Source organism: Chiloscyllium plagiosum, unplaced genomic scaffold (assembly GCF_037043375.1).
Source record: "Chiloscyllium plagiosum isolate Xiang-an unplaced genomic scaffold, Cpla_swu_hap1 HiC_scaffold_11, whole genome shotgun sequence".
In the NCBI taxonomy this organism is placed as follows: Eukaryota; Metazoa; Chordata; class Chondrichthyes; order Orectolobiformes; family Hemiscylliidae; genus Chiloscyllium; species Chiloscyllium plagiosum.
In genome coordinates this window covers 39,344,449-39,356,228 of record NW_028270149.1, presented here as the reverse complement: position 1 = coordinate 39,356,228, position 11,780 = coordinate 39,344,449, and the positions used below count along the sequence as shown (strand labels likewise).

The window sequence follows — 11,780 nt, the reverse complement described above, 5'->3', positions numbered from 1 at the left end:
ATCTACACAAACTATGATCTCTTCAAACAAGTTTCACTGAATATATTACACTTTGATCCTATCTGGGGATAAGAATAAACTCCAGATATGTAGCAAAAAGAAAGCAATTAATCAAGGCAAATTATTTTTACAAGTTATTTTTTACAGGGGTGAGAAACTCAGAAGTCAAATTTATTCTCCCTTTAATAGACGAGATTGTACATGCAACCAACGAAAGCAATAATGAAAGGAGGGTCTCACTGAACATCACAAACATTTTATTGGTGTTTCTTCAATAATGCAGATTTTATTCTAGCACATTGCACAGATTACTGTCATTCTTGCAACTGGTTGAAGAGACCCGACATTCCAAATGCAAAAGGTAACCATTCTCAAATTGTACAGAAAAATCTAAATGTGTTGTCCTTACGCTGGGTTTCTGAACCGTTGCAAAGAACAGGCAGGCACATGAGGATGCAAAATGCCCCACGTACATCTAAAAATTCTGAATATCAACCATGTTGCTTAAACCTGCAGCATCCCATTTGTTAACCTTCAACAGACATTTCAGACCTTTACAGTATTTCCTATGGAACCAAAAAAGACAGGGTTGTTTTGCTCAATGAGAGCCTAGATCAATTCTTTCAAAATTAATGTTTAAAAATTGAATTTGAAATATCAGACTAAAACATGTTTAAACATGCAATAGATAGGTCTATTGTCTGCCCAACCAAAATGGGAAGCTGTAGCTTAAACTTTGCCATATTTCTTTTAAAGAAACACAATTCAAACATTTCTTTAGAGAGGGGTTCTACATGATAAGAGCCAAGGTTAGGCAGGCAGTAAGGTTAAAAAATATTGCTTCCAGTAAAATTAACACAAGTTTAATTCATATATATTTATTTCTATTGCAGAGCATATGGAGTGACAGTTCTGCTATGCAGAATTTCATCAAATATGCTAGGCTATCAACAGAAAACTAATAATGCATGCAAGAAGTGGATAAGGTTAATTAATTCTATATTTTCCCAAACATTACAAAAAAGTATTTTTGTAAATAAAATTCTTGAGTAACACAACGCATGTCCTCAATGAGGCTAAATACTTGGCTCCCAATGAGGTAATGAGGGGCCAAGTCCTATACAGGCGCAAGTCTGTTCAATATTGATTTCAATTTTAGAATTTCACAACAGATTCTAGATACACTACAATGTTCCATTTTAGGGTGTAGAAAAGCCGACTATTTGACTGTAATAGTGTATAAAAGTTTAGTGCTGTATGTTCACTGAAAACAGCCTGAGGGACTGATTTCGGTTTTGCACTTCCTAGGATAATTTGAGCTACGCTGAAAATCCAACAGTTACAGATCTATAAAAGGTGTGCAGAAGTGAATTGAGGTGGTAAATTTCACACAGAAATAAAACCAAGTAGTACAATTTTTTTCCCCCAAATAGTACAGTTGCACCCAATTGGTCATAATACCCCAGGAATTGCATGGAATTATTTGCTCTGCTCATTTTGATCCTCTTACACTGGGGATAGAGTCCCACTGGCAATAAAAGGAGGAAATCAGTTGACAGTCCTCATTTGAGAGTGAAAGATCTTTTGGGCTATTATTTTATAAAAGAAGACAGAAATGAGGAAAAGATGGTTATAAATAAATACCAGGTAATGTGGATGTAAAAATCTGTTACTGTTCAGCTTTTGGAAACAATACTTTTTAATCCTAATAAATGTTATGAATAATGACACTGGTACTGTACACAATATGTGTGCATATCTGAAGAACATGAATTTAAAAATTCAGGTCTACAAACTACTGTGCCCAGTAAAAATTCATACATACCCATGGGCTACTCCCAGTGACACACAGTGTCACAAACATTGTGGCAAGATTTGATAAAGCTAGTCTACCGATGAAAACTGTACATTTAATAAATAATTTTCTACAATCAAGAAAAGAGATACAATTTGTATCAACAAACAAATGTCATTTCTGATCATTCCAGGCATTGCTTTTTGCTGTATTTAAATGTCAGCTACAAAATAGTTTCAGATACAACAAAATGATGTGGTTTTTGTTCTAACCAACTGTCTTGCTAGGATATGGTTCCCTGGCAGCAGCAGCCCTGTGTAACATCACTGAAGTGGCTATGAAAGTTGGGAAACTGCAACCATAGCAGCACTCAATTCTGGAGACTAATCTTGTCCAAACCCAGGTAGGTAAAGTCTGTAACTAGCCACAGTCCAGAATGGACCACAGGCATCTTACTCCAGGAAAGGAACAATTAGTTATATAGTCTTGAGGGCCACTGCACAGCATAAAATCTGGAGCAAAGTAAGCAGGCAGGCATCCAAGAGCTCCCAAAGATCATGTAGGAGTTGAACCTTGACAGTATGCTACTTCACACTCTAGCCACCTAACCAACAGTGCCATACACAATAACACAAAAATGCACTTTCCATAAAACAGGTGAGTGGTAAGTTTTGGGTGGCGAGTCAACCATGAGGACAAAGGATTCTATCTGATTTTTACCTCTCTACTCTAAGGTTGACTGTAGTGTGCCTACTACCAGCCTGGGTGAAATTAGCCAACTCAGCAAAGAGTTTGAACCAGGGAACTATGGGCTATAGCAACAGACAGGTCTTTCTTTTAAGGGATAGCAGAGGTACAAGAAAGTTAGCATACTCTACATTTTAGTGTGTACATATTAATTTTAAAATGTTTGCATTTTAGAAACATTAAAAATCTGCACCTGACAGAACTATGAAGTGAAATCTTATAACAAATTGGCAGTTTTAAATTAAAGTGATGATGCTGCTTTTGTAGGAAATAGAAACAACTACACAGCATTTGCAAGCCATTAGCAAAATGACAGAAACAACCCTGACTGCAGCCTCACATTCCATGTGTTTCACAGTAAGAAACATTTAGGCAGTGTCAGACCTTCTCATGAAGAAACAAAGACCCCCGAAAAGGCCTTCTCAACTTTCATGAAAAACATTTTTTATTTAAATCAACAAGACCTAGCTTGAAACATCAAGCTTGTCAAATGTTAGCAATAATATACATTGCTTTTAAATATAGTGGCACATCAGGGCAGCCTGAAGATAACATACAATAATGCTTCCAAAAAGTTTGTTTTTGGCTGCAAATTTTCCACCCTTAAAATATGACTCAGGAAATGGTCTGAAGTGCCATACTTTTGGTTGAGAACCTGAAACAGGAAATAGATACCTTACATGAGATTTTATCATTTGAATCTGTGGAAGTCGTTTGAAAGGTTTAAATTATTGTTGTGGTTCTGTTCGCTGAGCTGGGAATTTGTGTTGCAGACGTTTCGTCCCCTGTCTAGGTGACATCGCCAGTGCTTGGGAGCCTCCTGTGAAGCGCTTCTGTGATGTTTCCTCCGGCATTTATAGTGATTTGTATCTGCCACTTCCAGTTGTCAGTTCCAGCTGTCCGCTGCAGTGGTCGGTATATTGGGTCCAGGTTGATGTGCTTATTGATTGAATCTGTGGATGAATGCCATGCCTCTAGGAATTCCCTGGCTGTTCTCTGTTTGGCTTGTCCTATAATAGTTGAAACTTTATTGCTGGAACAGCACAGCAGGTCAGGCAGCATCCAGGGAACAGGAGATTCGACGTTTCGGGCACAGGCCCTTCTTCGGCCTGTGCCCGAAACGTCGAATCTCCTGTTCCCTGGATGCTGCCTGACCTGCTGTGCTGTTCCAGCAATAAAGTTTCAACTTTGATCTCCAGCATCTGCAGACCTCACTTTCTCCTTGTCCTATAATAGTAGTGTTGTTCCAGTCGAATTCATGTTGCTTGTCATCTGAATGTGTGGCTACTAAGGATAGCTGGTCGTGTCGTTCGTGGCTAGTTGGTGTTCATGGATGTGGATCATTAGCTGTCTTCCTGATTGTCCTATGTAGTGTTTTGTGCAGTCCTTGCATGGGATTTTGTCCACTACATTGGTTTTGCTCATTGGTTTTTGACAACCGGAAGCGGCAGATACAAATCACTATAAATGCCGGAGGAAAGATCACAGAAGCTCTTCACAGGAGGCTCCCAAGCACTGAGCATGTCACCTAGACAGGGGATGAAACGTCTGCAACACAAATTCCCAGCTCGGCAAACAGAACCACAACAACGAGCACCCGAGCTACAAATCTTTTCACAAAGGTTTAAATTATCGATTTAATTTGCTGTGTGTAGTTTTTAACATTATTTTATTTTTGTCTGCACCATTTGCAAACATAGTCTCTTTAAAATTACATTTATTTCCTCTTAGAACTTCTATTAAAATTCCAAACCCTATAATCCATAAGTCAGGCATATGGAAATTTATATTGAAAAGATAACTTTCATAAAAGTACAATTCAAATGTAACTTGGAAAATTCTAAAAGTCAAAAGTAGTTGGTTTGTGACTTTAACTGAAAGTAAGGTATTCATTTCCTCTTCAAAGTTGCCTAAACTTCTTCAGATAATCAAAACATCTTTAAAATACTTACAGCATTCTTAAATCCATTGTGTTAGACAACCTGGCTTTCACAAATGTTGTGCACTAAACAGACTTTATTTTGTTTGTCCTAACAATACATAATTGGTCATAAATCTTCCATACCATTTGTGTTTTACCGCCCAGAACGTAGTTGTTTAGCAACGATCTCAGCAGCAAGATGCTGGGGGTCAGTTACATGGGGATTCTTTTCCATTACTGCATGAACTATGTCTGCTGGAAAGATGTTACAGAGGTTTCGATATGTTTGATACTGATGTTCCCGAATTGCCAGATGGTCCTGTTGCTCATTGGGCATTCCCTGCCAGGGGGACCTCCAGATCTGCTCTATCTTTTCCGGCATACTTCTAAACATACCAGGTTCATAACTGGGTTGCATGAGATTATTAGTCAAAGGGTATGAAGGGTATCTATAGGAATCTGTGACACATGGTAGGTGATCCCAGCTAGTATGCTGCTCTCTGCAGAGTGGAGGTCTTCGTTGTCTCATTGGATTACTTTCATACAGTCGTGAATCAGAAATGCTGTCCAGCCTAGTCATTACCAGAGCCCGTCCTGGCTGATTATTAGCAGATGGATGAATGTTTTGAGGAACAGGATAGTCCCCAGGACAGCTGGAACGAGCTCCAGCAGCAGAATGCTGGATATGAGGAACTAAATGGGAGATGGACTGTTTACGCTGGGGTTGTTTTGACTCCTCTGAGCCATAGCTCTGCACTCTTGTTATAGGTTCGTGGTAGCCATGAATGAAAGGTTGCAGCCTATTCTGTGACTGTGGCTGATGGGTTTTCACATTATCTTCTGGACCTGGTTCCACAGTGCCAAGGTACACCAGGTCACTGTATGAAGAATAGGAATCATTACTTGTAATGCAGGTTTCTGTGTGAGGACTAGTGTTTCTTGGATACAAACCATGATCCGATTCCAATCCATAATAGCCATCGTGGTTCCGCATACTGCTGATACTTAAATTTGAGAAGTCATTTATCATAGAGTAGTAGCCAGTATCCAAAGTTGAATCATATTTTGGATACTGTTCTGTATAACTCACAGAGTTTCCATGGCTGTTGGTTACAAGAATAGGTGGATAATTTAAAGTGGATAAATGCTCTTGTGAGGATTTCTGGTGAGTGAACTGTTTGGAACATGGCACTGGACTGCTTGCAGATCGGGTACTCATGGCACTGGCTGCATGATTTTTATTCTGTTGAAATGTAGGTACACTCGATGCAGTGACCAAAGAAGGCACAGAGTTAGTCTCAAGTCTGCGAGATGGTGTCAATCGTTCCTCTGGCTCACAAACTACAGATCGTATGCTGGGGTCAGATTGGCGCTTTGGAGCGACACGCTTAATCTCAGAAATGTTTTCTCCTTTCACACCCGATATGGCAATGCCACATTTTGCCAGGGCTCCTTCACTCATAGTTTTCACAGCAGACAACTTAGCACTGGCACGAAGCTCATCAGCAACTGATCTCTGTGGCTGGTTCACACGCTCTGGATGATAGTATTTACACTTGTGTCCATAAGTGCACTTTTTCCCTGTCAAATCATAACCAGAAACCAAGTAAGATCGAATGTGATAAATAAACTTCCCTTCAACAGAATTATTCATCATTACAAACTTACAAAATAATGCTTTAAAGTAATGTTTAAAATATTTTACATTGTTCCAGGATAGCTTGCTATGAATGGTTTCTGCATTCTTGTTTGCGAGGAAGTAATGACATCATTACTAAATGGAGAAGGCCCCAGTTTTCATCATTCAGACCAATGAAGTAGTGATCTAATGTCAGGTTCTGCTCATGATCATTTCCAGTGATCCCTTCTAATCATTGCCTCTGTGCAGAAATCGGCTGAGACTTAGAGTGAGCACTTGAGAAGCCCACAATTGTCAAACAGCCCGTCCACACTTAATGGTCTAGACTTTGATATAGACAATCAGTACCTGGATATGACAACTGGGCTGCCAATGTTCACATAAGTAGCATGAGATCTTAGCAAGAGCTTGTACATCAAGAGATATGGCAAAAATATTAAGGTGTGTTTACAGTTTTTTTTTAAAAACAAAAATGGTCAAAACATTTAGGAACCAACCAGATTCACGGTTCTAATTAACAGATAGTTAGGAATATTTACCATAAGGACAAGGCTGTTTCTTGTGCTCTGGAATAACGGGACGCTTTCGCAGGAAGTTATCCAGACTGGGACCATGACGTCCTAAAGGATCATCAGGTGGCATGAACCTTGAAATGGCAAAATAAACCATTGATCATTTATGTGCAACTTGTACATATTTTATATACTGTTGTAATGGCTTGCTTATTAGTTTCTCAGCTTTAGAAGCAGGTTCAAATGTAGCCCAGACTAATTAAAGCCTTCACTGCCTGCTGGTTGGAGGTGTCTTACATTAAAAAGATTTTAGTACCTCCACATATCAGCACAAAACTAGTTTTAATTGAAAATAAAGTGCCCATTTCATGCAGAAGCTACACCATGGCTGGCTAGTGAAACAATACTGAGTATTTACCACATACACATTTGAGCCACCAACTCCATTCCAGTAAAGAAAAAACATTTCTAAAATGGAGGCTAGTGTGCTTTATTGGACCACAACAGATTGAAGTTTAGTTTGAATCTAATCCATTTCTACACCTCATCTGGGAGGGCTTGATAATGATACTAGATGCCTGGATAGAAATGTTTCCCATTCCCGAGACTAACAGATCCCATTTTGATTTACACAAATAAGAAAAAAAAAATTATGCAATGAAAAGACTTTGTATGAAGGAAGATTGCAGCAAGGCAAGTTAGGTGTCAACTTACTGCCCCCACCTGTGAGAAAGCTCACAAAATCTCATAACCATTAGCTTGTTAAGAGCTGACTGGCAGTTCCTTGGTAAGGTATATTTGGTGGTACAGACTCAATGGGCTGAAGGGTCCTTTCTGTCCTGTATGATTCTATGAATATTCCAGGAGGCGCTCTAGTTTGCCAATTAGAGGCTAATGGCTTTGGAGTACTAAGGACCTTCGGTCAAAGCCTACTCTTTAGAGAATAAAATGGCGAAAATGTTGGTCTTTTCTGTTAGCTTCTTGTGGGATGGGAGCCATGTGGAAAGAGTGGTTTGCAGAGGGGGTTGGGGGTGCACAGTGGTATGGCAAAGGCAAGGATGGGGGCTGTCACTCGCAGACCTCAGCTATGGCTGCCCCCATCTATGCCTCCAATTACTTCTCCCAACTTGCAAGCAGGTCACTTTGGTTATCCAATAAGGGAACAGCCCCTGTTCTCACATGCAGAGAAGCAGTCAGTCAATCAGTCAATCAGGGAGCTGATGGCAGAGGTTTTGAAGTTGCCAGTAACTGACCACTTAAATGCCTTGTTTGCTGGCAAGTCTTACAACTCCCAATGGACCTACTGGCCCAACATTTCAGAAGGTGGCATGCATGTCAGGATGAACTCATCTAATTACTTCCTCTCGCGCCACTTCTACAGAGGAGAGAATTCCATCCTCTGTGTTTATAATACTTACTTGTCATTCACGAAGGAATACATTAGAAGACGTTCTTCTATAAATTTCTTCCACTCTGGTTTCTCATTCTGTAGATCTCTATAGTTGTCATTTGACACAATAATGCCATCAGAGTCAAAGGCCAATTTCACTATGAATCGATCATCATAACACACCACTCTCCTCCCCTGCACTCGTCGGGATGGTGTGAAGACCAGAATTTTCTCTTTCTCAAGTTTTCGAAGTAGTTCTTGATCTGCAAAGTTGAGTAATTACTTCAATATTAAAGTTTTGATCAGGCAAATGCATTGAAATCAGGTGAAGCTTTGTCGACTGGTATTTAAAAAGTTCTTTAAATGTTTTTTAATCATTCCATATTGAGCAGCACTGAGAATCGAAACTAGAAAGGCTAGTGTGCAACAGTGCTGCACTAATTCAGAATGCGAAGTATCAAAATACAAAAGTGTAAGATAAAGGTACTACAGTAACGGATTAATCAGGGAATTTTAAAGAAATGTTCAATCACAAACAAAATACATTTCAGTATGTTTCCTGGTTAAGGATGTCTTGGTTAAATTCAGCTCAGTTCACAACTGGAATGCCCTAAGACAGAGAGTGATAAAAATTGTTCTAGTACTGTTGTCACTTTTATCACCATTCAGCAACTGCTGCTAAAACATATAACACTGAAGATATCCAAGTGAGAATATTACTAGATTTAGCTTGGATGCCATCCAAAATTCAACAGATTTCTATCATGTAGGCCTAGTTAGAATCCAACTTGTGTGGCCATGCTGAGCATACCAGATCAAGGCAGTCAGGTTAATTTAAATGTAAATCTTTGATTTCCAGTGGTATTTCTGGGGTTGTCAGCTCAGCTAAGTCATGTAGGAGGGAATTCAGTTCTTATTGCAAAATTGCAAGACTGGCCATACTATTTTAAAATGATACACACTAAGCAAGGTAACCCTTTTATTTGTCACGATTTGAAGGTGCCAGTGTTGGACTGGGGTGTACAAAGTTAAAAATCACAACACCAGGTTATAGTCCAACAGGTTTATTTGGAAGCACTAGCTTTCGGAGCACTGCTCCTTCGTCAGGTAGCTGCGTCCATAACCACCTGATGAAGGAGCACTACTCCGAAAGCAAGTGCTTCTAAGTAAACTTGCTGGACTATAATTTGATGTTGTGTGATTCCTAATCTTTTATTTGTGACTTCCTTGCCTCCATTCCACTTAGTAATGCTGGATGCCAAGAGTGTCAATGGCATTACTGATGCCCAGTGTTGCTAAAATGCATCAGAAGATGATAATTTTCCTTCACTATCGTATAACTTGTACGCAGCTATCTAATCTAATGAATATATTCATCATTATTTCACTTGTAGCAGAAAATCCAGCAACTCACATTAATTCCCACTGCTATCCAACCTTTCATAGGCTTCCTGAGAGAGTATGGTCTTGAGATCAAAAGTTTATCTTTCTCAATACCCCACTCCCTTTTGATGGAATTGACATGTATTTCCAGCATTTTCTATTTATATTTCAAATCTTGATATCTTTTCAACTTTTTCTAATTTTATCAAATATTCCAGCATTCACATTTTAAAAGAGAAGTCATCTATTCCTATATAAGCAGATCATTAATTATATTGTGACATGTTTACGTACCTTTAATGGGTGCATCCGGCCTGGACTGTTCTTTCCTCCAAGCAGGAACAAACACTGTGATATCTTTGTGTCCTTTTTCCAGGAAATATTCTGCAGCTAACTGAATCCCACGACAAGAGAACACTTCCTTGTTACCATGACTACAAAAGGAAATTAAAGCTTGGATCAATTTCATTCTTTCAAGTTTGATCTTGGCTGACATTGTGCTCACTGTAATTGTAAAGTCGTACAAGTGCGACAGTATGGGTTCAGCAATTTATTATCATTATTAAACATTAATTGCACAATCAAGGCAAATTGTTGCATTTATGAAGTGAGGTAAGGAAATTACACAGTTTTTTAATGCATGCCAAGGAAGCCTCAATGGGAATGCAAATTAGATGCACAAAGTAATTGCATATCATGGACAAAAGGCTCCATATTTTATTTTACAATAAAGTAAAGTCCTTGGCAAGCAGTTGAGGTCATCGGTGATTGCAAAATTAAATACAAAGTGATTAAACAAAGTGGCAAATGAAACATATTTTCTCAGTGACTTAAGAAAATTGGATTGGAGAGAGCAGCTCATTATCAAGCAACTTGGAATTTAGGGAAGATGCTGTTGACATCATGAAAAGCATCACCACGCGTAGGCTTTCGTGGGAGGAATCAATTATACTTACTAGAATAGGAAAGGATCTACAAAAATAGCCTCAACTGGGGTGTTATACATTTGACAGCCTTCATCTTCTAAACGGTATTCATGCTACAAGGTCAATACACCAGCACTAATTATATTGGGCAAGACACATCATAGTTGTTTCTCAGCAGGAATTCTCATATCGAAATAGGATTTTTCACTTCCCTATTTCGTTATATTTTCACTTTTGTCCTTGCCAGAGTTCTCATTATTCCAGGGAGGAGTATTTTCCTCTATCATGGAGCAAATAGGAAGCTTTGCTAGTGGGAAAAGATCCCGACATGGAACAGAAAGGGCCTTGCAGGATGAGATGGTGAAATAAGCTAGAAAACTGCTGTAAAAATTGAAACAGGAATCATGGACAAGGAGCAACCAAATGTAATTGTGCATGAACAATAAATTTAAAAAACCATATGTGGTAGGCACCAATTGCTTTTTGTTTGTTTTCTTATTTTGCTGTTAGTATCTTGTTTAATTAAGATAATTAATTCATATGCAAGCTTGATAGAGAGAGCAAAGTGTAACCCTGCCCTCAATGGGGGTATACACACACATCCAAATAAAATCAGGTAATGATCAGGTTTGTAAATTGAGCTTTTCACTGGACGAGTTTACGGCACTGAAGTTAGTTTTATCATTTAGCTAATGGTTCAGCTGAAATTGGAGGAGAAAGTGAGGTCTGCAGATGCTGGAGATCAAAGTTGAAACTTTATTGCTGGAACAGCACAGCAGGTCAGGCAGCATCCAGGGAACAGGAGATTCGACGTTTCGGGCACAGGCCGAAGAAGGGCCTGTGCCCGAAACGTCGAATCTCCTGTTCCCTGGATGCTGCCTGACCTGCTGTGCTGTTCCAGCAATAAAGTTTCAACCTTCAGCTGAAATTAGCTATCTCACCATAGAAAAGGGGCCAGCAGAGAGGTGCAGCAGGAGTATGCTGGGCACATACACTGGAGGTCAATGGATTGAAACTCCTTTGCTATCCTTATTCACAAGTAGCATCTGCTGCTTTCCCCTAAAGCGTTTTGAGATACTGACTTGAATCATAAAGTTGTGGCTTCAAGCACCAATAAAGCAGCTGGACCTCAAAAATATAGACTGATGCTCCAGTACAGAAGAGAGAATGTGCTAAATTTGTTTATGGTTCCCTCATCTCTTCTGGATGAACTGAAAACATGTGATTTCCACCTCTCAACTGGGTGATAAGGAATATATCAAAAGAGGAATGTTTACAGGAAATGACAAAAACAAAAGCCACCCCACAACAGGGACTAAACCCAGCCTTTTTGTGACAGATGGCTTCAATGTAACATCGAATAGAGCCATAAACCACCAGGCAGGCAATGTCACTATTTCTTATCTGCTTAGTCTTTTGAAACCGATTTCCTGATATCAAACAACCAATGTTGCAGAAGTGCATCTT

At 39.3% G+C, this 11,780-nt stretch overlaps 1 protein-coding gene across 2 annotated transcripts in view; it reads right to left on the bottom strand.

Annotated features, from left to right (window-relative positions):
• Positions 1-3,769: 3,769 nt before the first annotated feature.
• The window catches only part of zc3h12b (zinc finger CCCH-type containing 12B), a 95,547-nt gene continuing 87,536 nt past the window's right edge, over positions 3,770-11,780 (bottom strand). For both annotated transcript variants that reach the window (XM_043704839.2, XM_043704840.2), the window contains exons 3-6: positions 9,682-9,821; positions 8,033-8,267; positions 6,642-6,748; positions 3,770-6,044 (exon numbers count right to left, since the gene is read on the bottom strand). In XM_043704839.2, the coding sequence (XP_043560774.2) occupies positions 4,618-6,044; positions 6,642-6,748; positions 8,033-8,267; positions 9,682-9,821 (1,909 nt within the window). In that variant the 3' untranslated portion in view covers positions 3,770-4,617. The remainder of the gene's footprint in view (positions 6,045-6,641; positions 6,749-8,032; positions 8,268-9,681; positions 9,822-11,780) is intronic.